Genomic DNA, 26,553 nt, shown 5'->3' on the forward strand with positions numbered 1-26,553 from the left:
AATTACGTGAGTGCATAGGCAGTCCAAAAGGGGCAGGAAGCCAAGCAGAGAATCTCCTCTGCTCTTATAGAACACATTCTTGTTCTACAAATAAAAGACTTCTAGTCACTCTTGGGAACTCTTCAAGGCATTCCTGACAATATGGATAAATCCTAAGAAACCCTAATGCTCCTGGGCATCAGTCTTCTGCACTTCTGCATGAGTTTACTTACAGAAATGCTGTCCAGGCACCTCTAATAATGTTTCTTAAAAGAGACAAGTTATCTGACTGCCAGCTGTGAAACAGAGATGCTGGACTGACATAGTGGAAATTGTTGGAAAAACATAACATTGATATAAATAAGAGTAGTTTTGTTATTCTTGTTTTGAAGATACTGCTTGTTAAGACTTTAATTATACATAAGGGTAATAAATACATAGAAGCTAATGGTACAAGTCCCCATAATGTCAAGTGGTACTTGAGTTCCCAGCTTACTCAAGAACTTTCAGCCACACATAGCAAAAGAGCAGGTGCACAGGAACAGGACTTTACTTTTTAAAAACGTACTTCAACCTGTATGTATGTTTGCACAAGATGCATTCATTTCCAGCAGATTTGTGGGCCCCAATTATAAAAGCTGGAAGAGGTCATGTGCCTGTGTCGTGAAACTATGTGGCTAAGAATAGCGGAAAGAAGCTATTCCTGACACTATCAGTGGGAAGAACACAGGGCAGACAACAGAGGAACCTCATGGATTTCAACTTGTAGACAAGCCTTCTGAAATCCAGGCATCTGCATGTTTGTTTAACTTGTCACACTCACTGACTAAACTGCCAAATGGATATGGAGCATTAGTGCCACCGAAGGGCCAAACATCATCTTCATTACTCACCCTACTTTATGGAAATAGGCTGCACCATGGATAAACAAGGAAATGGAATATCATCAGCTGGAGGTCTTGACCTATACAATTCTAATAAAGGTCAGCAAAACAAGCAACCTAAAATCCTTTCGTCTGAAACAAAAGGAATCAGCTCTTTTTTTGACTGAGACTGAAACAAGACCTAGGATGCAGATTCAGCAAACTTTAGCATAAATTTTCTAGAACTAAAATGGAATATTCATGAAAATCATCAGCTATGGATCATTTTATTTTGGGAATAAGTGGACTATCATTAAAAAAAAAAAAAAGAAAGCTAAAAGAAAGCTCTAGAAATTGCCAAATGCTTGGAATGAAAAGGTGTGAATACACAGAAAGGTCTCCTCAATCTACAAACCTGTTAAAACACTGAGTAGAAATTTTATACATTCTCACAGAATCATAGGATCATTTTGATTGAAAAAGAGCCTTAAGATCATTGAGTCCAACCATTATCTTATGCTACTGAACCTGGTGCTCAACTATGTTCTTTAGCACCTCATCTACAGGTTTTTAAAACACCTCCAGGGTTGGTGATTCAACCACCTCCCTTGGGAGCCTATTCTAGTGTTTGAGAACTCTGTCAGTGAAGAAATTTCTTCTAATATCCATTTCTAAACCTCCCTTGGTGCAATTTGAGGCCATTTTCTCTTGTGCTGTCACTTGTTACTAGGGAGAAGAGACAGACACCCACTTCACTCCAACCTCCTTTCAGGTAGTTTTAGAGAACAATGAGGTTTCACATTAGCCTCCTCTTCTCCAGACTAAATAATCCCAGGTTCCTCACCTGCCCCTCATATGACCTTTTTTTCAGACCCTTCATCAGCTTTGCTGCCCTTCTCTAGACCTGCTCCAGCACCTCAATGTCTTTCCTGTAGTGAGGGGCCCAAAACTGAACACAATATTCAAGGTGTAGCCTCACCAGTTCTGAGTACAGGAGGACAATCACTTCTCTGGTCTTGCTGGTCACATTATTTCTGATACAGGTCAGGATGCTGTTGGCCTTCTTGGCCACCTGGGCACACTGCTGGCTAATATTCAGCTGGCTGTTGATCAATATCCCTAGGTCTTTGTCTCCTGGGCAGCTTTCCAGCCACTCTTCCCCGAGCCTGTACGACTGCATGGAGTTGTGACACAAATGCAGGACCTGGCACTTGGCCTTGTTCATCTCATGTAACTGGCCTTGGCACAGTGATTCAGCCTGCCTAAGGTTCCTCTGTAGAGCCTTCCTACCCTCAAGCAGATTAACACTGCTCCCCATCTTAGTGTCATCTGCAAACTTCCAGAGGGAGCACTCAATTCCCTTGTCCAGGTCACAGATAAAGATATTAAAGAGAACTGCCCCATTACTGATCCCTGGGGAACACCACTTATGACCTGATACACCCATCAAATTGTTTACTATCAAGCAATACTTCAGATATCCAGAAAACATGTAAATAAGCCTCATGCTTTTAAAACTCAACAGGAGTTTGTGTGAGTAGTAAAATCCCATAATCAGATTTTTTTTTCCCTCTCTGGTTTTACAGAAGATGAGCATGGGAAACTGGACAGAGATAATAAAAACCCCAATCACTCTAGGTTGCAGTCTTTGAAAATTAAACTCTTCAAGGGTAGAACATCATTTCAGCAACACAGTGATATTTATGATGCAAACAAGTCTCTTTCTCTGGAGACTTTCAAAACCCACCTGGTTGTATTCCTCTGCGGACTACCCTAAGTGATCCTGCTTTGGCAGGGAGGTTGGACCCGATGATCTCTTGAGTTCCCTTCCAGCCTCTGATATACTGTGATACTGTGGTAACAACATGCTGTTATGTAACTGTAATAGCCGATCTACTCAGTTTGCTGCCTTAATGCCAACAGTTTGTGCAACAGCCTAAGAAGTTTGCTCACACCACTGCAGCCAGGCAAAAATAATCTGCTGGAATTTATAACACCTAAATAAAGACAAATGGGTATTTGAAAGTCAGCAAACCAATCTGAAGTAATGTTTAAGTCATGAATTTGCTATCAGAAAGAAAATAATGGAGATAGAATACAGCAAGTCCATTTCTCTTGAGTTACAACAAGCATCATGACTAGTGCTGGAGTTAGGTCAGTGCTGAGTGCCAATGCTTTCAGAAGACCTACCACACCTCACCTTGAGAAAAACCCAGATAGATAAAAGCATTTGGCTGAATTCCTGCAGTGCTCGATGCTGCTGGGGTACTTTTGATCACTCTAGACTACAACACAGCCACCACTGAATTTCAAGTATCTAAAATGATAACTAAGACTTAGATAGAAATGTGCCTTTCACAGTAACATGAAAATACTAATAGGTTTCTTAGGCTGAGAACTGTTAATCTTCTCTATATCAGCTGTCATGAAGTATTACAATAGCATCTGATCTGATATCAGTCGGCAAATTTCCTGCTTCTTCCAGTTACAGAGAGCCTTATCTCATATAGGCACTGCTTCACACATTGCATATTTTGTATGTTACGAGGTTTCCACATTTTTTAAACTAAAACTGCTCTTTAAAAGATAACTGTTACGGTGCTGCAACAGCTGGTGTCTCTGTCAAGCTTGTACTACTTTCTTCTCAACTACTGTAAGCTTCTGGTGCTAACATTTGCAAAATCATGGGTTTCCTTGACAGCTTGCACTCACCCGTGGCCACAGAACAGTTTTACAACAGTGTGACACCAGCACATGAATATATTTCTTCAGTCTGATCTTCCTAGATACCAATTCCACTTAAACTACAAAAAGAAGTGTCTCCACAGTCCAAACTGGTCAGTGACCTAGTAGGTTATTTATCTCCACTGTTTCCTGCAGGGTGCTTATAATGAAAAGCTTTTGTGTAGCTATCACTGCACTGAAGATATTGTGCTCCTGTTCTCTGATGGACACTGGATGTTCTCAGGCACAGCAGATGCATGAGACACTGCTTGGATCTGGTGCTCTAGGTTCAAGCACTGTAAATCCATGGCTGTTACCAGTCCACTTCCCCACCTCCATCTCACAATATATTTTCACAGTAGCCTGCTGCAAAGACTTTCTGGTAACAAGTAATTTATATATAACTGAGCAACATACTTGCAAAAGACTGTTTACTTGCCCCTGTGCTATCAACAGGATCAAGCTTTAGCTTTATGCTCAGCTCATCATTGGGTACAAACTCTCCAAGTCATGAGGAAAAAAGCTATGCCATTTGCTCATGAGATGTATTAAATGAGAATGGTATTACTGGTCCTCCCAATGGCCCTTTTCAGAAGTGTACTTCAGTGCTGAACCTAGATGCTGTTTAGTTATTTTTCCCATGAGCAAATCAACTCATCAGGAATCAATCAAATATTCTTTAAAGATGTATTATACTGCAAAATTGTACTGCTGCAATTGCAATGCTGTTACATCTTCCTCTCCCTCAAGAGGTACACAAAGACAATAAAATACAACCAATGACACAGTGCAGAGGACTAAAAATGAATGTAAGGGAACTGATTAGACACAATACTTGTCTGCAGCGATAACCTGAACAATTGTGTAACACTGCTGCAGACCTTCAGTTTTGTCAAATGTCTCTTCAGTATTGCTGGCATCTGCAGCTTATGTATGCTGGTCAATATTACTCTTGATTTAAATTCATCTCTACTATCATACAGCTCCTTTCAGCACTGGTTCTCTGCATCATGTTTTTTGAAACAATGAAGTTTTATTTACTTCAAGCTCATGACTAACAGTATGTTTATCATCTGCAGCCAATGAAAGCAAGGAATTTACATGTATTTATCCTAAAATTTTACCCTCCAATACAGATTTCAAATTTGTAGATGTTTTCTGGAGATACCTACTTGTGGGAAAATTTGGAAATTCAGAAATATGTTTTTCCAGATACACAGCTCTGATACATGACATTCAGTAGCACACTGTGGTTCCAAATTGCAGTTAAATTTATTCAGGACATACTGGATCCTTCATTTACTCTTTTCAGAGTTATGCTCTTGCTAAAATTCTAGTAAGCAGGGATTTTTCCATTAGCATAAACTACAATTGTTTAATTGACAGCAGAAGGAGGCACATCAAAATATTACAAAATCCTTCCAAATATTTTAAATTATTTTGGAACATTAAAAAGCTCTGGAAGAATAACTGAATGGACTGTTATAGAATGACTGTTATGCTGCGTGTTCTGCTACAGGCTAGCACTTTGCTTGGAGGAGAGAACTTGGATGAAGGAATATGGAACAGGCTGTGACTGATTCTGGAAAAATGTTTTTATCTGGCCAGAGTTTTATTTTCTTGATCAACAGTCCCTTAATAGCAATGATCAGCTACTTGAAATTTTATAACCATAAAGGCATGACTAAATGTATCATCACTTTTGAAAGACCATGGAGAACAAGGCAGATGCCTGAGGACTGGAAGAGTCTCAGTGTCACTCTGGTCTTCAAAAAGGGCAAGGAAGAACCAGGGAAATACAGACCTGTCAGCCTCACCTCCATCTCTGGAAAGGTGGTGGAGCAGCTCGTTTTGGAGGCCATCTCTTACCATATGAAAGAAAAGACGGTTATCAAGAGCAGCCAGCATGGATTCACTAAGGGGAAATCTTGTTTGATTAATCTGATAGCCTTCTACAAAGGTATGGCCAAATGGAGAGATGAAGAGAGAGCAGTGGATATTGCCTATCTTGACTTCAGCAAGGCTTTTGATACAGTCTCCCATAACATCCTCATAGGCAGACTCAAGAAAAGTGAGTTAGATTGGACTATGTGGTGGGTTGGTAACTGGCTCAATGACAGAGTTCAGAGAGTTACGATGAGTGGCAGAGAGTCCAGATGGAAGCTTGTGGTCAATGGTGTTTCCCAAGGATCAGTACTAAGTCAGGTTTTGTCCAATATCTTCATCAAATACTGCACCAGTACAGGTTAGGTGGTGATCTGCTAGAGAGCAGCCCCATGGAGAAGGACCTGGGAGTCCTGGTGGACAACAAGTTATCCATGGGACAGCAATGTGCCCTTGTGGCCAAGAAGGCCAGTGGTATCCTGGGGTGCATTAAGAAGTGTGTTCAGCAGATTGAGAGAGGTTCTCCTCCCTCTCTACTCTGCCCTAGTGAGGCCCCACCTGGAACACTGCATCCAGTTCTGGGCTCCCCAGTTCAAGAGGGACAGGGATGTACTTGAGAGAGTCCAATGGAGTGCTACGAGGATGATGAAGGGACTGGAACATGTGCCTTATAAGGAAAGGCTGAGGGACCTGGGGCTTTTTATTCTGGAGAAGAGAAGACTGAGAGGGGATCTAATAAACGTACACAAATATATGAGGGCTGGGTGTCAAGAAGGAAGGGACGGCCTCTTCTCACTCATGCCCTCTGATAGGACAAGGGGCAATGGATATAAACTACAGCACAGGAAGCTCCACCTCAACATGAGGAAGAACTTCTTTACTGTAAGGGTCACGGAGCACTGGAACAGGCTCCCCAGAGGGGCTGTAGAGTCTCCTTCTCCAGAGACCCATCAGGATGTGTTCCTGTGCAACCTGTGCTAGATGATATGGTCTTGCTCTGGCAGGGGGGTTGAACTTGAAGATCTCCAGAGGTTCCTTCCAAAGACTACATCCTGTGATCAATGACCTGGATGAGGGTATTCAGTGTACCTTCAGCAAGTTTGCTGATAATACAAAACTGGGGTGCAGTGGGGAGTGGCTGACACCCTGTCAGGCTGTGCTGCCATCCAATGAAATCTGGACAGGCGGGAGAGCTGGGCAAAGGCAAACCTCATGAAGTTCAATAACAGTAAGTGCAGGGTCCTGCATCTGGGGAGGAGTAACACCTGGTACCAGTACAGACTAGGGATTGTCTTGCTGGAAAGAATCCCCATGGAGAAAGACTTTGGAGTACTAATGGACAACAAGTTACCCATGGGACAGCAATGTGCCCTTATGGCAAAGAGGGCCAATGGCATTCTGGGGTACATCAAGAAAAGTGTGTCCAGCATGTCTAAGGAGGTTCTCTTCCCCCTCTACTCTGTGCTGGTGAGGCCACATCTCGAATACTGTGTCCAGTTTTGGGCTCCCCCATTCAAGAGAGACAGGGACATGCTGGAGAGAGTCCTATGGGGAGCCATGAGGATGACTGAGGGACTTGAACAACTCTCTTATTAATAAAGACTGAGAGAACTGAAGCTGTTTAGTCTTGAGAAGAGAAGGCTGAGAGGGGATCTTATCAACATTTATAAATATCTGAGGGGTGGGTATCAAGATGAAGGTGCCAGTCTCTTTTCAGTGGTGTCCAATGATAGGACTAGGAACAAGGGGTACAAGCTACAACACTGGAGGTTCCACCTCAAAACAAAGACATACTTCTTTACAGTGACAAGAGCACTGTAACAGGCTGCCAAGAGAGGTTGTGGAGTGTCCTTCTCTGGAAGCTTTCAAAACCTGCCTGTACAGCTTGCCCTAGGTGATACTGCTTTGGCAGGGGTGTTCGACTCGATGATCTCTGCAGGTCCCTTCCAACCCCTAACATTCTGTGATTTTGATTATTAAATGTATCTCTTTTTTCATCATCCATCTGCAGACCAAATTGAAATCTCTCATAGATCTTACCAAAGTGATACTGTAAATTTATGAGGCAGCATTGCTCTATCATTGACATGTCATTGTTTAACTCTTAGAAGAAACAGTGCATCTACTGTTCAATTCCATTCAAGTCACTGTATGAGAGTAGAAGATTTTTTTTGGCTGATGTTTGAAAATGTGATTACCTCAGGCTTTTCTTCCTATGTGCAAAACCACCCACATCATAGTGAAAAAAGAGCAGGGTAAGACAAGCACATCAACACCAGTTTCTCAGTGATGAATACATGCAAGAGGTGGTGACTAGACAGAACTGACTTTCCAGTTCACTGCACAGATAATAGAACTATTCCTCAAATCAAGACAGATATGTGCTTATGGCTTTCAATGTTTCAGTCTTTTAGTGTTCTTACCTTTCTTTTGATGTCAATGAATTGAGAAAACATTAAGGACCAGTAGAATGACAATTCAACTATGTAGTAGTAATGAAGGTCAGGCATCAGTGGCTGAAAGATGGAGATGACAAAAGGTTAACAGAGTCTAACTGACATTACAAGCAGCTAAAGTCTATAGGAAACATGTTGAATCACAAGGGGATTACTGAATTATACATAAGTGTTCTATGTAAGAAAAAAAAAAAAGGAGATGGCTGCTTCTTTCAAACTTTGATGGCTCTGGAAAAATAACACTTCCCAACACACCCTTCTCTTATGTTTTAATCTCGACAGTACTGTAATATTGTAATGCCAAAAAAGTATGGTGTTGTCTGTTTGGAACCTGGAACAAACTAAATTCTGAATACTCCAAAGTCTGTTTTAAAAGATTACTTACACTATCCGTCTGTACATTGGTAATGTGGGTGTGAAGCACAGCAAAAGAAACAGTGCTAGAGCAAATCAGAGAAAAGTAATGCTAGCGTATAATCTCATCTTCTCGTGACAAAAAGGCTGTAAGCTTTAAACAAGTTTCTTTCTGACATAAAAGCCTACTTTAAAAAAAGGTAACTATTTTCAGGGAACAAGTTAACACTTGGAAAGACAAAAATAGATGTATCCAGGCATCTTGCTTAACATGATTACATAGATGTTTAAAAGTGACAGAAATAATAATAACCAAAAATCAGTCTGGGGTAACTTCAAATAAGGTCATTAGCAGCATGTGTAAGATATTTAGCACCCAGTGTAAGTCTGTCCTAAGAGCTACTCTAATTTCCATTCAGTTTGCCTCCCTGCTAGTCATGTCTTTCACCACAGTGAGAGAGAGGGGCACTGGCACAGGAGAAGTTCCTGAAGGCATCTCATGAGAGGTTAACCATCTCCTGAGCAGTTTGCACTGGCACAACCATGCACTTAAGCATGGCATGAGCTATTTCTATTAGCAAGAGACATTCCAGTTGCCTCTTTTATTCCCATTCTCTTTTGCAGACCACTTTGTAGCTGAAAAACAGTCTTCAGCTGCCCACTGAATGCTCTGAGTTATTTAAATATAGACATATGCCTATGCTTTAACAAAAATGTGTACACTCAAAATCAATCTTTTAAAGCCATTTCTTGGGCCAGTATAATAATTTTCTGATTTAGTGAGACTGCCAGTAAGTTTTTAATTAGATGTAATTAAAAAAGGGAAGAATATGAATGAACCACAACTATTGTATTCATTATTTCAAGAGAACTCACTGGGGAAAATTTCTAGTAAAACAATTAAGACTGTCAGCTGATTTATTAACAATAGCACTAGTGTTTTCTAAACCCAGTTACAATGATAATATAGGGGAATTCTAAATATATCATGGTCTGTGAAAGGATCAGTGGTGTGTGTTTAACTTCGTTTAAGCATTAGGTTTCAGTTCTTAACTTCTATGGGACTGTTCTGTGCTTATGGGTAAGTGGTCACCCAGATGATCCATATGACTGCCTCTACAGTAACTCTGGGCCAATTTCTACAAGAAATTAGAAACTTCCACTATCCTCAGAGTTCTGTAAAAAATGCCCATTCTACCACTGCTGCAGATGTCTGCTTTCATGGTTAGATTTCCAAGATCTGTTTTCAGATCCTGTGCTTCATTCCAAAACAAGTGTGACAGCTAAATTAATCTTTCCCATCTTGAACTCCAACAGGATAGGGAACATCTAGTGATATTCTGAAATGCTGAGTAGCCCATTCACACTAACAAATTGACACAAAGCACTGTAATAAACTCAGAGCTCTGTGAGCTGTCATGTTTGGTTATAGGCAGCACTGTGACTTTTACCTGATATGGATACCCATTCCAGCACTGTCTGGTATTCCAGAGCCAAGGTGTCTGAGAAAGAAAACAAACAAACAAACAAAAACAGTCTGTACACACCATTTTGGGCAATGTAAGTGTACATGGCTAATACAAGTGAAGGAAAAAAAGACAGCTTCCTGTTCACAGAGGTTTTTGGTTGGTGCACCATAACCTTTACTTCTGCAGAAGTGCAGGCTGAACATAACCAGTTTGTGTTCAGGTGGTCAGATCCTGCATTACCTTCTTAAGAGGAAAGGAAATCTTAGCCTTAGGTTGCCCAAATATTTCTAAGAATGTTCTTTGCATATGCTACTTCGTATGAGCATCCTTTCAAACAGGATCCATCCTTCATCCCAACCACATCAGCTCAAGATACCAAAATCAAACCTTTTGATTTCCTGGCTAAATATACAACTGCCCAGAGATCTTGCTATTGTAAGATAAAATTGTCTTATATCCTAAGGTTTCATGAAAGGTAGCAGAGACAAATTTATTGTAATATATATCTACAGACTCTTGCATTGCAAAAAGCTGAGCAAACTCAAAGACTTGGGAACATGTAGCTCTGTTATACTTCCCATTTCTTTGCTGTCTGCACAAGATGTATGTGATTATTTCTCTTTGAATGCCACAGAAAGCACTTTAAATCTTTTCTTGTAAGCAGGGTGTTTCTGTCAGAAGTCTTTAGTTTTTACCTCCTTTCCTGTGCAACTACATGGACTCAAGATAGAAAACAGTATATGGGCAAGCTCTTCACCCAACATATTCAACTATTAAGAACATGAGTAATAAGAACATGACTGAATCAACAGCTACCAGGCAGCCACACTTCCATTTTTGTGCACAAGCAAAACATCTTTCAGATATGCATGTCTTGTAAAGCACAGCAGCATTTCAGGTTCTGGGTGAATCTGGACTTTGAGAAGCATGTCTACAGTACAAGTACCCACCCAATGTGTATCTCTCTAGAAATAAGAAAGAAAAATGTGGATCCCAGATCTTTGTGCAACTCCTTTACATTACCTTAACTGCTCTACATCCAAGTATAAAGGCGCAGAACATCACTAGTAAGTCTCTTGCATTAAGGCACAAATACCCTCAGAGCATTCAGTACTTCCACTTGATTACAAACACATCATGAGATGGCATTTTCTTACTGTTACCATCAGGTGGAGCAGCTCAGCCCAGCCACAGCATAGTAATAAACTCTTGCAAAATGCAATGGATGAGCATCAAATCAAATGCACACTAAGCAGAACGTTAAAGCCCAAGGCTGAGACTCAGGTTAGACAGGAAGGATTTGCACCAAACTGGGTGGAAGTGTTGATCTGCTCAAAGGGAGGAAGGCTCCTCAGAGACATCTGGACAGCCTGGATCAATCCCAACTGTATGAGGTTGAATAAGGCCAAGTGCTGGGTCCTGCACTTGGGTCAGAACAACCCCATGCAATGCTACAGGCTTGGGGAAGATTGGCTGGAATGTTGCCTGACAGAAAAGGGGTGCTGGTTGGCAGATGGCTGGATATGAGCCAGCAGTGTGCTCAGGTGGCCAAGAAGGCCAACAGCACTCTGTCCTGTATCAGGAATAGTGTGGCCAATGGAAGCAGGGAAGTGATAGTGCCCCTGAAATATTTCTGTCTGACAGCTGTCTAAACTAGAACCATCCAAATATTATAGGATAATTTATAGTTTTAGCCAGGTTTGAAAAGCTGTATCTGTCTTCCGTATCAGATTTAACAAGAGATAAGAGAGATGCTTCCTACCGAATTATTTTGCTACCTAAATTACAAGTGCTAGGAAAAAAATGAAAATGTTTTTCTTTGAAATATTATGACATCCTCAGATTTCTTCAGAGAGATGCCTGCTGTAGAAGCTGCACATACAGGGGTTTACGTGCAATTAAAATGCTGAATACTAAATAAAATAGGCCTCACTGGAGAAACCCGTAACCACAAAGCCTGAAATGTTGCTACAAATTGACAATCTAATACGTGCATCAAGCCTCAAAGACCAACACATTGCAGAGCATATGTCTCTTCTGACCCACATGAGGCTCACAAAAATCATACTGCTGTCTCAAACTAAATGCTTCTGAGTAGCTGCTCAGAAACCTAATGGATCCTAGGTGGGTAACAGTGGCTAAGACAGCAGGGCACCTACACCACCTTCTTTGCTCCCCAGTGTCCCCTCTCCTTGACTCGTCTTGTGGCATCTCTGAGTTGGCTCTAACAGCTGTAGCAGCAAGAGACTTTGGTTATTCTTTGCCTGGAGGGTTTTTGGGAAGAGGTAGAGAAAGAGCTTGGCTTAAGAACAGTCTTATCCCCTGATCTGCACAGTGAACACAGTCTTAGATCAAACCTAACTTCTCCGTAAAGAGCACGGTTATAGTCGGAACAAGAAGCATCTTCTTTAGTTCACAGCTGTGAGATACTCAATGCAGGCTTCAGCAGGAAGGAGAAAATTCTAAAAATGGCCACACAGTCTGCAGTGTAACACCTAGGCACACTGATGAAGGGTGGATTAATCAGAAAAGACATTCTCAGGGTTAAGCTGAATTCTGCATGTGCACACAGGTTATGTCTGTGAACTTCTTCACACCAGGCAAGCTCACCATAGAGCAGATCCCATCTCTTCCTGAAAAGTCCCATGATAGGTGGGAAGGTCAGTGATGTGGCTTTTCAACACATCCTTTTTTAGTCATCATAAAGGTATGCTACGGTTTCCACAGCATGTTGAATACCCAGATTTCCATTTTATGGGTATATAATCTCTGAGGAAGAGAGGAACCTGAGGGGACTGGAGGAGAGAGGAAATGCAAAGATCCTGATAACAAAAAGGTTATCTGTAAGATGAAAACAGAATACTAAAACTTCAGTACCAATGATGTCAGTCATAAAATTCCAGTTCTAAAATGCTGACACCCCCCCTTATGGAACAGAAAGGACTTCAGATGTAAACTTAAGCTTTACTACATTTTGGTGCAGTGCTTAATCAGTGCAGTATCAATGTCAGAGGAGGATGATAAATAGCTGTGGAATCTGCTGTCACTAACAGCACTAAGGAACAAATCTCTATTATTTTTGTTTCCTTACAGGAATATCTGTCAAAAGCTCCACCAACTCTTTCTCCAACTCTTGTGATTAAAGGGAGCAATTTTGAAGAACTCCTTCAGAAATAGAACTTCTCTTAAGACAAAGGAATGACTGAGGATTTGGGGGAAAAACCCGACAAATGCAATAAATTATCTGGGATGTATGCATGCTTACTCATAAGCTCTGGGTTGCTTTGCATCCACTGTTCCATTCACTTATCTTTAGAGAAAGCTTCTAATTGGGCCCTGGCTTTCAGATGCCCCGAAGCAATGAAAATCTTCATTTGTCTTGCTCAAAGTACTGCAAGTATGTAGCATGTGAAAAGGTCAGGTTTGATAATAACCAGAGGGAAAAAAGAGTAGTACAACAAAATCTCTTCCATTTGTGCTCAGTGCCCCAGACAGCTGACTTGGTTGGAAGGTGTTTTTGTCTGTATTTTAGCGGGCAGGCAATACACGGAACTGATGAAGTACTATTTTAAATTGACAAAGTAAATTTTGGTTCACCACACAATAATAATAATGATTAAGAATAATCTTCTCTCAATCCATATATACCCAGCAGAACCCACCAAGCAGAGGAAACACACAAAGGCCACAGGCTGGGTTCTCAAAGAGGTGGACAAGAGTCATACATGTCACAAGCAAGTACTTTCCTATACTGTCAGCAAGCCAGCCACCAGATGTGTTACCAAACATCTCAGGGGTGTAAGTGAATTCCACACACAATCTACAGAATCGCTTTGTGTCTGTAAATATAAATACGTGTACACACACACACAGAGGCCATGCAAATTTGCCCAATAACTGCTTTTGGGCAGCTAAATTTACTTCCACAGCTCATCACATGGCAAGCTGTTGTATCAGCAATTGAGTTATTTTTCTTTGCACCCAGCACAACTGAAAATCCCAAAATGCAAGTTGCACCCACAAGCACTGGTGTTACTTTGTCCTTGGAAGTGTGAGCCTATAGATAAATAGGAGAAATGCAAAAAATTCATACCGTGTTGCTGGCATTCATTTATTCTTTTTGCCCATAAACTTAAAACAAGTTTTAAGATACTGAAGAAATACTTCCAGGAGTATGTCATCATTAAGCCTCATGACAGCAAACCCCAGCTCTCTGCAGAGCAGTTTGTGCCACAGCAGTTTGGAGTATTAGAAAGAGCTGTTACACATGTGATTTACTTCTGACCACATGGGCATCTTGTACCTTCTAAAGGATTCCTGCCTAAATTCCCAGATAAGTAAGAAAAATCTCCTGACTTTTCCAATACAATCTGCCTACTGTTTTTATCAGAATACAGTATCTAAAAATATGGGACCATCATGACAGAATCCCCGTGTCTCACAAAAGCCTATGTATGCTAAAAAATTATTTCAAACCAAAATTAGACACCTTAAGCAAATAAAAAAAAAATTAAGTTGCTTTTGAAATTAGAAAACTTTTACCCCTCTAAAAAACCACCAGCACAATACAGAAATCCTGAGCATTCGTAGTATATGTGCTCAAAACACTGCAATCTCAAAAAGCCCAAGATTTTATCTGGCTTGGTTAATATATACTTGGATAGACCTTTACATCACTTGTTTCAGGCAGCTACAAGCAACATTGAGTGGAACAGAAATTAGCACTACTAATTAAAGTCAAGCTAATACCTAGTTTTGGCAAAGTCCTATCCACTTCATTTATTTTGGGCGAAGATGTCTCTTGGCATTCATATCCCTACTCTCATCAAGCTAGAGCAGGTCCTTGCTCTTCACAGAAACAAATGGTACGACAGAGGCCAGAAGATTTCCTCTTAATTAGATTTTGTCTTTATTTAGCCCCCCATTGCTGTGTGCAATTTGTTCTTACCCTGAGACCAACAGTTGTTTGGGGTGTTGGGTTGTGGGTTTTTTTGCATATAGCCTTCTAAGTTCTTAAATTAAATGTATCTCATTGTTCACTTCCCCCCAACTATGGCTAGAGATTATAGCAATTCTTTTTCTTTTTCAGTATATTAATGAGCATTCCTTTTGCACATCACTTGGTTGAATAAGCACTCACTTAGATGGGAATTACTTAAATTGCTAGTTCTCTTCTCCTCTTTGTAACACCTGCATCCTCTTGGCATGGTACGCTGAATGGCTACTGACATTAGAGAAAAAGTCAGATTACCAGGCAGCACAAAAAGCATCCTTCTGTAGTTTCCCATGCTGGGGCCATTATGGCCTATTGCAAAAAAAAGTCCACCCCGTTTACAGTAAAATCAGGAGATTTTTCAATAAATTAATCCCTTAAATGCAAATTCTACCCATGGCTGCCCATGGAGATGGTAGAGTCACGATCTCTGGAGGTGTTCAAGAACTTTGTAAATGTGGCACTTCAGGACATGGTTTAGAGGTCATGGTAGGTGGGTTATGGTCACACTCAATGATCTTAAAGGTTGTTTCCAGCGTTAGTAATTCTATGATTCTATGATTTTATTGGGATCAAAGAACATTAACACCATCCCTTGCTCTTTTTTTATTTCTTGTGCTGCCTCTTACAGACTTATCATACTGAAGTCTCACTGATTTACAAAATACATCAGACTGTTTCCATTTTCTACTGGCCACCTGTGACAGCCATTGAGGGCACAACCTTGGCATCATTTGCTGCCAACACAACTGGCTGGTACTGTTTACTACAGGCTGAACATCAGAATAAACTGACTCTGGAAGCACCAATGTTTGCTCATAAGTATACTTCCTCTACCCACAATATCAATATTTTTGATACTAATATTGAGTGAGCATTAAAAGTTTCTACAGACCTGTTCTTTTTCTCTAAACATTAGCTCCTCATGTCTGCAGAAACAAGGTTAGGGGGAAAAATACTTTGCAATGAAAAGTGCTCAGCCCTTCCTCTCAACCATCTGCACTGCTGATTTCCAAACATAATTAAAAATGATACTTTTGCTAATCGGAAACTATAAAATATACAGGAGGACAAGATTAACAACAATCACTGGAAGATGTACTTGACATTTCAAATGCAAATATATGTATGTGTAAAAAAAAATATGAAAAAAATATGAGTTTGGATTTATTTACATAAAATGATCTCTGGAGAGGCAGAGTAAGCTAGCTCCTTGCACCACATACATCCATTTTCCCTTTAAAAATATGATGTAGATATCTAGCATTTATATTCTGTGTGATAAACATGTCATTTCTGCTTCCAAATGATGTCAAAAATGGAGATGAGAAAAGGAACAGACAATCCTACAGAATCTGGAAGGGTCCTAATATTGGGGCTTTGCATGTATTGAACAGAAGTGAGAACTGTTTCAGCTGAAGAAGTTGGTGGCTTTAGCATCTCCTCCCCCTGCTATGACCAGCCAACCATCTGTTCCTTAATCAGGACTAGCCCTCAAAATATTTGCTCTCACATGTGTACCTTCTTCCTTTGACACTTCCTCTGATAGTTGCCTTGCAGTAAGCAAAACTTCAAAAATCTTCTGCCTTCATGTGTAGTGCTACCATTGTCATGAGAAGGTGGGCATCCAGTGGTGCTGAGAGTTTATAGCAACTAAAGGTCTGTATAAATATTATATAAAGCAGGCTGAAGATCATATTTATTTGCAGGTAACAGGTTTCCTACTCAACATATTTTTGCACAGTAAGAGAAGTGCCTAAAAAGGAGTGGACACATTCAGACGAGCACTTTGTTGGAGCAAAGCAGCTGTAAACTCATTAGCTTTACAGCTTTTTTTAATTTGTATTTTTTGACTGCAGAGCCAGATCACGTCAATTAGCCTAGAACTTGGATCTAAGATGATATTTATGAATTAATTTTATTTAAACAGACAATACACAACAATAGGTCTTAGTTTGTAAAGAGAGAGTGATGAAGTTTGTAACTTCTGGAGCCCCTATTACAGGAAAGATATGGATGTGTTGGAACGTGTCCAGAGAAGGGCCACAAGAATGATCAGAGGGCTGGAGCACCTCTCTTATGAGGACAGACTGAAAGAGTTGGGGCTATTCAGTCTGGAGAAGAGAAGGCTCTGAGGAGACCTTATTATGGCCTTCCAGTATCTGAAGGGGGCCTACAAGAAAGCTGGGGAGAGACTTTTTAGGGTGTCAGGTAGTGATAGGACTAGGGGGAATGGAAAAAAAATAGAAATGGATAGATTCAGATTGGATGTTAGGAAGTTTTTTGCCATGAGGGTGGTGAGACACTGGAACAGGTTGTCCAGGGAGGTGGTAGAAGCCCCATCCCTGGAGGTTTTTAAGGCCAGGCTGGATGTGGCTCTGGGCAACCTGATTTAGTGTGACATGCCCCTGCCCATGGCAGAGGGCATTGGAACTAGATGATCCTTGAGGTCCCTTCCAACCCGAACAATTCTATGATTCTATAATTGGTAACCCATACCTTGGTAGAAGGATGACCTTTAAAAGACTACCAAAAATCCCAACAAAAAATTATTAAAAAGCATGATTAGAACAGTTCACCCCTGGTAGATCACTGCAGAGCTGCAGAATTTCAGACTACTCCTCATTTTCCCACAGGATGCAGCTTAAACAAAGCTCCAGGGTTTCCAGTGCTCTCTGCTCTGATACTATGGTTACTCAAAGGCATACAGGAAAGTGGTTAATAATTAAATTCATCATTACATATCTACTTTCTGTAATTATAGCTCCTGTCTGGGGCTGCTCTGTCAGAAGAGTGCATCACCTGGACTTTGGCCAGATGCTCACTTCCATGCCGTGTGCTGATGGGAAGTGTTTACCACGTCCTTCATCATGTTCCTGATGCTGACTTTTGGAAATCCCCAGGGTGCTGCTTTGCTTTGCAGGACACTCAGTGTGCCATAGGGGCTTGCTTCACTGACACACAACATGCTCCATCATTACATGCAGCCCACAAAGACACATATGGACAAGTTTTAGTAATGACAAAACAACAACTCCTGACTAAAAGAGCACTGAGGTCCAACTTCATGTACAAAACCAGATATTTAAGACTGTGACATTTATGAACCTATCCTGCCTACTGGGAAAACATCATGCAGAGAAAAAACAAAGGCCCCTTCCACCTCCTTCTCCTCCATATGCTGCCTTTTGCTATGCCTTTGTAAAGGAACATTGCAGCAAGATCTCAAAATCATCCCTGACACTCTGAAAATTAGAAAGGCATTGCAACTGCAAAATTTTTAATAGGAAAGTCAGGATTTCTGTAGGTCACAAGGCAAAGAGGTAAGAGTGTGTTTCAATCACATGGTGCCATTGTGGGCAACTGGTGAGGAAACCTTTGGGCAGAGAATTCCTCACTCAGTGCCGTTGCTAAAACCTTGACAGAAGAGCTGACTGCTTCTAAACACACACATCATGAAGTCCCACCCATCAAGGTAGCAGAGCTCCTTCAGACAGGTTGTTGGAACAGTGAGGCTGAAAGCACCCATCTCCAGCCACACCAGTGTTATTCCCAGTAGATAGATGGTCACTTAAAAATGAGTATTTCTAAGCACTTCAGCCACTGGGCAGAGCCAAAACAAAGCATAACCCTAAGCAACAACAAGTGAAGACAAACTAAAGCAGCCTCTTCCCCTCCCATTCCTGAAACCAACTCATTTTTCTGAAGTTAGTGCATATATATAGCATTAGGGCAATTTAGTCTTGGGGCTGCAAGCATCTTTACTACTGAACTACTTCTTGATGTATGTAATAATGCCATGTGACCATAATAACACTGACTTCACTAGAGCAAAGGAATATGGCCAAAAAACATTACCCAAATATTTAGAAATGTCTAAACCCAAATAACATTTTACATTCATTTCCTGTTTGTTTTCCATCTTCCCCTCCCATTGAGGAAGTACACAGACACAAACCTTTTGCTTTTTTTCATGTCATCCTCACAGTGGATCTATTCAGATAAAACTTGCTGTGTTTTTCTGCAATTGATCTTTAAAACAACAAGCTGGTAGAGAAGAGAACAGAGGAACTATGCTTGTGTTTTAGAACTGCTAAATTTATATTAAGTTTTAGTATAAAACCATAACCAGCAAATTTTGGTCACAGCAAACATCTGGAGCAACTGGGCAAAAGGAAAGAGTTTGCTCTTAGGGATGAGGTATGACAACAACAAACCAACCCACAAAATCCCCGGTGAAACTCCTGAAGTCATGTGTGAGATAACAGCAGTTAAAAAAATGGATGCAAATCTTTGAATTAGATTTGAACTTAAAGCAGTATTTCCCCATAATTTCTGTCATAGTTCAACAGCCAGCAGCTGAGACCATCAACAGACAGAAGAAGTGAGAAAGCTGTGAGAGGTGTGACACTGGAATGTAATATTATATGAAAAAACCCCAAACAAACAAAAAACCCCAACACCAACAAAACCCCAAACCAAACAAACAACAGACTTCACAGATAATATATTTATTAAATGGCAAGCTTCTTTTCCCTACTACTTTAAGGGTACAGTGAAGCAGCTTTATGAATTGAAGCCCTTATGATGTAAAAATATGTATTGCTCTACAGGTTATACTAGTTAAAATGGAGATAGAGCTATCCTGATCCAAGTCACTGCCTTGTTATTGAGTTCAACTTAGTAACAGCAAGTCAAAGCATCTGTCAGATTATTAAAAACCTGCTCTTATATCCAAGTGTGTACTCTTTGCTCAAGTTTAATTAGCTGTGGAAAATAGGACTGCATCATTCACCTGAACAGCAAAATATAAAAAGCTCCTGTCAATAGATGAGTGCTGTGCTAGATACTTTGCTACAGGTATGAATGAACCACCTTAATTTCCTCATGAATTAAAACCATTTTATCAGAACGTTGTTCAAATAAAACACTTCAGGAAGTACTTCCTCTGAATCCGCCATTATTATATATAGGACACTGAAAATTTTTTATCTTTCATAAAGCTGGGCTGCCAAGGAGTAATAAGATGCTGTGTATGTCTCAATACCAGCTTAAGTCTCCAAGTCTCTGAGTACTGACTTATTATTCTGACGTTACTAAACACCCCCAGCTGGATTCCAAGCAGAAAAAGTGGAATTCAAATCTAGATCCATTTTTTAAATTAGCATGTTGCTTTTCCTCACCATGCTTATGTCCAATTTGTCCCGTCTACATTTGAAAGTCGTGTTGCCATCAGCTACCTGTTAGGATAGGATAACATTAACATTCTCTGTATCATGTTTCAAAACCCTCCTGTTTCTTTTCAGCCACCTTAGATTTGCCCTCTTTTCCCTGACCCAGTTGTTATTTTAATTTCCGACAGCTTACACAATGAATTTCCTATGCTAACTGGCTTTCTCTTAAGAATCCTCGTTGTCCAAAATGCATTCATTTTTCTTCCCAAAGTACACAAAAGTGTTGGAGTAATTTAAAATTAAATTTCTCCCCTGACTTTGATTTTTCACACAGCATGACTCATGATTTAGATCTCAGACATCCAAAGCACTCTATTAATCTCCCCTGAATGCCCTCAACAATTTCTATGTCCTTTTGAAGAGATATCTGACACAAATTCCTTTTCCATTAGATGGGATCTAACTTTGATCTTACTGAAAACCTTTTCCACTTATGATACTTGTTTAAAAATGTAATATGGCATTTCCCCTTTTCCACAATAGCATCCTTTAGGAGACTCCGACATGAGTGTTCTTTCCTGCTGGTAACATGACCTAGAAATTGCTTTATTTAACACCTAATGCTCAGCCCTGCTTTAATGGAAAGGAGTAACAGTATGACTGACCATCTGAAATAATTTTAGTTTAACAATTTTAATCACTTACAGATATCGAGCAATTTGTTTTCTGGTTTAAAAAAAAAACAACCAACCAACAATAAATAAACAAACTAAGAGAGTCTAAATCTATTTTACAATGAGTACAATCCGCCAAAGGCTGGCTTCATTTCCTCCCTGAGCATCACACATATCATATTATCCCTCTGTTAATAGCACAACAAAATATCAAATATCAGCATTGTGTGAAAAGGACTCAAGAGTGCCTTCTGACATTCTTCATTTAAATGAGAGTATTTATTCAGTATTGGGCACATAAGTTCAGTGAACAAAAATAATTACAAGGTTTCAGTAATAGATAATATCACAACCTTTCAGGTGTAACATGGGAAGGAAACATAGCAACAGATGTCCAAGGGTTTGAAATAATTTAAGAATGAAGGAGACAGAAGGCAGTAGCAAGGGCTCTGGAAGCAAACCTCCCACTTCCAGCGCTTGTCATGTTGTTTTCTAGACAGTTCCAGTTTAAACCACAGTGTTAGATATTTCACAAACTCATGCTTCACTATCTCAGTGTTAAAACCAGAAAAATTTATGAAAAGAAACTATTCACAGACATGCTCCACTTGAATATCTGAACAGCAATTTACAGATGCAGTCACCTCTGCTCCAGCACTCCTGTTCTCTCATGGGATGACTTTGAAAGCATTCTTAAAAATCACAGTTCAATAAAGCACTGCAACCAGCATTAGGCTTATGAAAACACTACCATGTGTATCTCCTGTAGTGTGACTACAGTGAAAAGTTGGTGGAAAACTGAGATCTGTTAGCCTCAACACAGCTGCACCCTGTCTTACCTTCCCTACATTTTCAGAGTCAATGGATCACAGACCTGCCCTCTGTCTCACTGAACCACCAGGTGACAGGGCACGGTATCAGTAAGGGAGGCAGAAGCACCCTGTTCTCACTAGCATTTTGGAAACTGCAATGTGCAAAGTTAAAATTCTTTATTTATTTTCTTCATATTTTAGAGAACTAATCTGACAAGGAAACATAAAAGTAGAAAATAATGATGTTAGTGAGGAGTATATGGGAAAGACTATACAGAATATAGTTTCTTCCCAGAACAGTCCTGCCACTCCCAGCTTCAACAAGCCCTGGGTTGCATAAAACAGAACCAACCACAGGGAAATAGGCCTCTAGAACAAACCATCCTTTCCAAGAGAACCGCAAGGATAAAGATGTACCTCTTCCCAACTACTCACTACTCATCTTCAGATAATCCACAAGATTTCCATGGCTATTCTTGAGAAAGGGATGCTGGAAAACACATGCTGTACGGCAGGTAGAAATATACTTACAATCTCACTCATGGCAGGCTTTTCAAGGTTAGGTTACTCTTTGCAAGGCCACAAAAACCAAATCAGGAAAAGAGGGACACAAATAAGTAACCAACCAAAACTGTACCCTTCATTGCGCCATGGAGATAAAACTCAGCTCTTGGGAAACAATAAAGAGAAAATAGCACCAGTGTCAAAAAGGTCTCACATACTAGCTGTGAAATGAGAACCTTCCTTGTTTGTTAGACAAATTAGTGACTGAATTAAACTGTTTTATTGAGTCAGTGTAGTAAAGTATTTATAATGTATGCCAAGCATTCCATAAACCAGCTGAAACCATAGACAGCTGAGAAAGAAAGAGATGAGAGTACAATGAAATATGTCTTTCACAACAGAAAACATCTTGCTTTTTAAAACAGTAAATCAATTCAACCTTAATTTCCCAAAACAGCATAGTGACCAGAAGCTAAGAGAAATATTTCTTTTAAGGATGAAGTATATGGTAGTGTTTCCAACAGCTAAAATAAATGGAGATGTACTTGATCGCACCTGAACATATAATTGCATCCAGAATAGAACTCAAGATGTTCTGAAGAAGACTGAAGATGGATTATCAGTGATAGAAGAGAGGCAAGACACAGCTTGCTTTCACAGGACAGTGAAGCTTTTAAATAGTTGCAAAACTGATATGGAGATAAGTAGTAGGAAATATCCAAAACGAGGATGGCAAATGAGACATCACTCCACGTAAACATCCCATTATTTCCATGCCCCAGTCTCACTTCCCACAGGGAAATGAATTCACACTTCATCACAGAGATACTGGTTTCCCCAAATATAATGATTTCATGAAGCAAGCCAAAATGGCATTTACAAATACTATAAACTACTCTCCCAGTGCTATTACATATGCACATATCTTGTTGCTATTTTATTCCATAATAAGGCAAAGAATGTGCTGACTCAGCTGAGCTGCAGAACAAAGCACCCTCACACACACAAAAAAAGCATTAGGAAGCCCTCTTCTCTCTAAGTGGCACAGAAACTGTAAGCCACTAGCAGAGCATCTCCTGCTGTCACACAGTAATTGACTAGCTCTAGAGTGGGTGCACTCAGAGGACAAGCTCTTTTCTTTCTTTTGAAACATCCTAAAGTTTCAAGAAAAATGAACTTTCGTAATTGCAGAAGTGGAGCTCTATCTGTTAGGGTTTTTCCAACCCCTCTATACTACACTGGTATTTTTCTAGCTAACTTCCAGAAATTTATGACACTTCAGTAGGTTTTTGGAGCTGAAACTGCACTTCAAAATGGCTTTCCTGTTTTTTTGTGACGTATCTGTTACCAGCAGCTGCAATTTCACAGCAACATTCTCTTGCAGGGGATGACTCCTTAGGAAAGGAGATGCAGAACTGACACTCAAATCAGCTACATAGATACAGAAGCTTGTTGCACCTGTCATTTTTTTAAACATGGTGATAGCATCTTCCTATCATCAGCCTTATTTCAGCATTAGATTTGAAAATCAGCAAATCAAAAGTTATTTGTTTATGCAGGCAGATGGTCCTTTCCCCAGCAGGATAGCCACTTGCAACTTCAGGTTCCCGAGGCTCAATATAGACTTCACAAGACACAGGCAATTAAAGGAAGGAAGCTGAATGTGAAATGTGAAAAGTCACCGTATGTCACCATATGTCACCTGAAAGCTTTGCTTCCAGATGTTTGTAAAGGTTTTTCATTCTACAGCATATTGCTTAACACCAAGGGTCAGGGAGCAAGTAACAAAAGTTCTTTATCACCGAAGCTAATGATGATTTTTCCATTTAGTGGGGGCACAACCAGACCATTAACTCTTAATGAGACAAATAACCATTGATTTAATTGCAAATATTACTGAAGGAACAGAAATGTTATCTTGCTCCTGTTAGCGATAAGCAAAACATTTTGTCACTGGAACTCCTTTCACTAAGAAGAAAGTTTTTAAGTTTCCAGCAATGTACTCAGCAATTACAGCACAGCAAAAGAATTCATACATCATACCATGTGCAGCTGTTACAAAGACTTATAGGATGCTTTATTTGGTGCAGACATTTTTTTAATCTAGATAAGCTGTTAACTGCAGACATGGACAGTAACAAAGACAAGCTTGCCACAGTATTTTAGAGAGAGCTACGATTGCTCTAAATGACAGTTTTATTAGCTTTCATGTGCTTCTGTAAGGAAATAAAAGTGAAAGCTGAAACCTCAGGGCTCTTTCTCCTTGTAAAATGCACTAGCCAGGCATATGTAAAACTTTAATGCAATTAATTACTACATTTTAAAAATAAATTAACAGTGGCACATGTGCCACGCTGACTGTATCACACTTCCAGAACTAAAAGAGAGTCAGTAAGTCTGCTAACTATTTACTGCTTATTAAATTTGGTCATGTCTTCCCAAAAAGTGAGATAAGCTTGTCAGCTCTACAAAGCCTCAAAAGACCTAGAAACATTCTTTCCACAGATGGTGTTCCAGAGTACCCTGGTTAGAACTTCCTTGGGCAGTTTGGTGGGCACAAGGGAACACAGCTACGTCCACCCTTCTACCCATACTGCATTGGTGCGGTAATACTGCTTTATGCAGCAAATAGGGATGGTGACAGCAGATAATAAAGTAGCAGTGATTAACCTGCTGTGGTCATTAGGAGAACAGTGTTTTCAGAAACAATCCAAAAGGTGAAACTGCCCGTTAGGCAAAGGGCCAGCACAAAGCAAAGGGCCTCTAAATTAGCTCAAAATGCTGCTTAAGTAATTGACAGGCTCCATGCCAGTCTTGTAGGTGAAGATGAATCTCACTCTCAAATTTTTAAGACAGATAAATGTAAACAAACAAAAAAAATGCATCAGGTCAGTAACATACACAGCTAAACAAAGGAGCAGCAGGCTGCAAGAAGATTAAGTAAAGTCTGGAGGGAAGGACAGTAATGTAGAAGTTAGAGTATTTTGTTGCCTGACAATTCAAGAGCTGACAAAGAAACTGTAAAAGAGCAATGCACTGAGCACAGTGTTGTTAGAGAGGCTTTGTTACAATCAATTTGGGTCACTTTTCTCAAGGGATAGCAAAAGTTGTAGAGACCAATTAATAAGGAGCACTTCCCACTGAAGATGGCAAAAACAGCTTTCTCAAATCAGGGAACTGAACTGAAACATCCAACCTTAATGAATCTGTTCTGTTTCCCTTTAAAAAATATATTCTTATTATATTTGTAAGTTCGAAAGACAAAATGTGTTCAAATATCTTATGCAACTATCCAAAATTATGTATCAGCTAGGCATTAGCTTAGATTTCAAAAGTCCATCCCAATTTTGGCTGGGATAGGGTTAATTTTCTTCCTAGTAGCTGTGTTTTGGATTTAGTGTGAGAATGATCATAGAATCATAGAATCAAGAAGGCTGGAAGAGACCTCAAAGACCATCGAGTCCAACCTGTCACCCTAAACCTCATGACTATCTAAACCATGGCACCAAGTGCCACGTCCAATCCCCTCTTGAACACCTCCAGGGATGGTGACTCCACCACCTCCCTGGGCAGCACATTCCAATGGCCAACCACTCTCTCTGTGAAGAACTTTCTCCTCACCTCCAGCCTAAACCTGCCCTGGTGCAGCTTGAGACTGTGTCCTCTTGTTCTGGTGCTGGTTGCCTGGGAGAAGAGACCAAACCCCTCCTGGCTACAACCTCCCTTCAGGTAGTTGTAGACAGCAATGAGGTCACCCCTGAGCCTCCTCTTCTCCAGGCTAAACAGTCCCAGCTCCCTCAGCCTAGGTGCAGCCTAACCAGTGCTGTGTACAGGGGTACAATGACCTCCCTGCTCCTGCTGGCCACACTATTCCTGATGCAGGCCAGGATGCCATTGGCTCTCTTGGCCACCTGGGCACACTGCTGGCTCATGTTCAGGCAGCTGTCAACCACTACCCCCAGGTCCCTTTCTGCCTGGCTGCTCTCCAGCCACTCTGACCCCAGCCTGTAGCTCTGCATGAGGTTGTTGTGGCCAAAGTGCAGCACCCGGCACTTGGATTTGTTGAATGCCATCCTGTTGGACTCTGCCCATATGTCCAGCCTGTCAAGGTCCCTCTGCAGAGCCCTTCTACCTTCTAACAGATCAACATCTGCTCTCAGCTTGGTGTCATCTGCAAACCTACTGATGATGGACTCAATCCCCTCATCCAGATCATCAATAAAGATATTGAACAGGATGGGGCCCAGCACTGATCCCTGGGGGACACCACTAGTGACAGGCTGCCAGCTGGATGTGGCACCATTCACCACCACTCTCTGGGCTCGGCCCTCCAGCCAGTTCCTAACCCAGCGCAGAGTGCTGCTGTCCAAGCCACAGGATGATGTTGACAACATACTGATATTCAGTTATTGCTAAGTAGTGCTTATTCTAAATGAAGGATTTTTCAGTTTCCCATGCTCTGCCAGAGAGCAGGTACACAAGAAGCTGGGAGAGAGCAGATCCAGAGCAGATGACCCAAACCAGCCAAAGGGATATTTCATACCACAGAACATCATGCTTAGCAAATTGGGGGAACTGGCTGTGAGTGTGGGTGGTGAGCAACTGCACTGTGCATCCCTTGTCTTTTCTTGGGTTTTATTTCTCTCTCTCTTTGCTATATTCATTTT

General features: G+C 40.6%; 1 protein-coding gene across 1 annotated transcript in view; it reads right to left on the bottom strand.

The window, feature by feature from the left end:
* The window catches only part of CERS6 (ceramide synthase 6), a 114,423-nt gene that overhangs the window by 21,826 nt on the left and 66,044 nt on the right, over nt 1-26,553 (bottom strand). Inside the window, exons 5-6 of the mRNA XM_054381101.1 lie at nt 9,712-9,762; nt 7,874-7,966 (exon numbers count right to left, since the gene is read on the bottom strand). Of these exons, the coding sequence (XP_054237076.1) occupies nt 7,874-7,966; nt 9,712-9,762 (144 nt within the window). The remainder of the gene's footprint in view (nt 1-7,873; nt 7,967-9,711; nt 9,763-26,553) is intronic.

This window comes from Indicator indicator, chromosome 5, assembly GCF_027791375.1.
Source record: "Indicator indicator isolate 239-I01 chromosome 5, UM_Iind_1.1, whole genome shotgun sequence".
Classification (NCBI taxonomy): Eukaryota; Metazoa; Chordata; class Aves; order Piciformes; family Indicatoridae; genus Indicator; species Indicator indicator.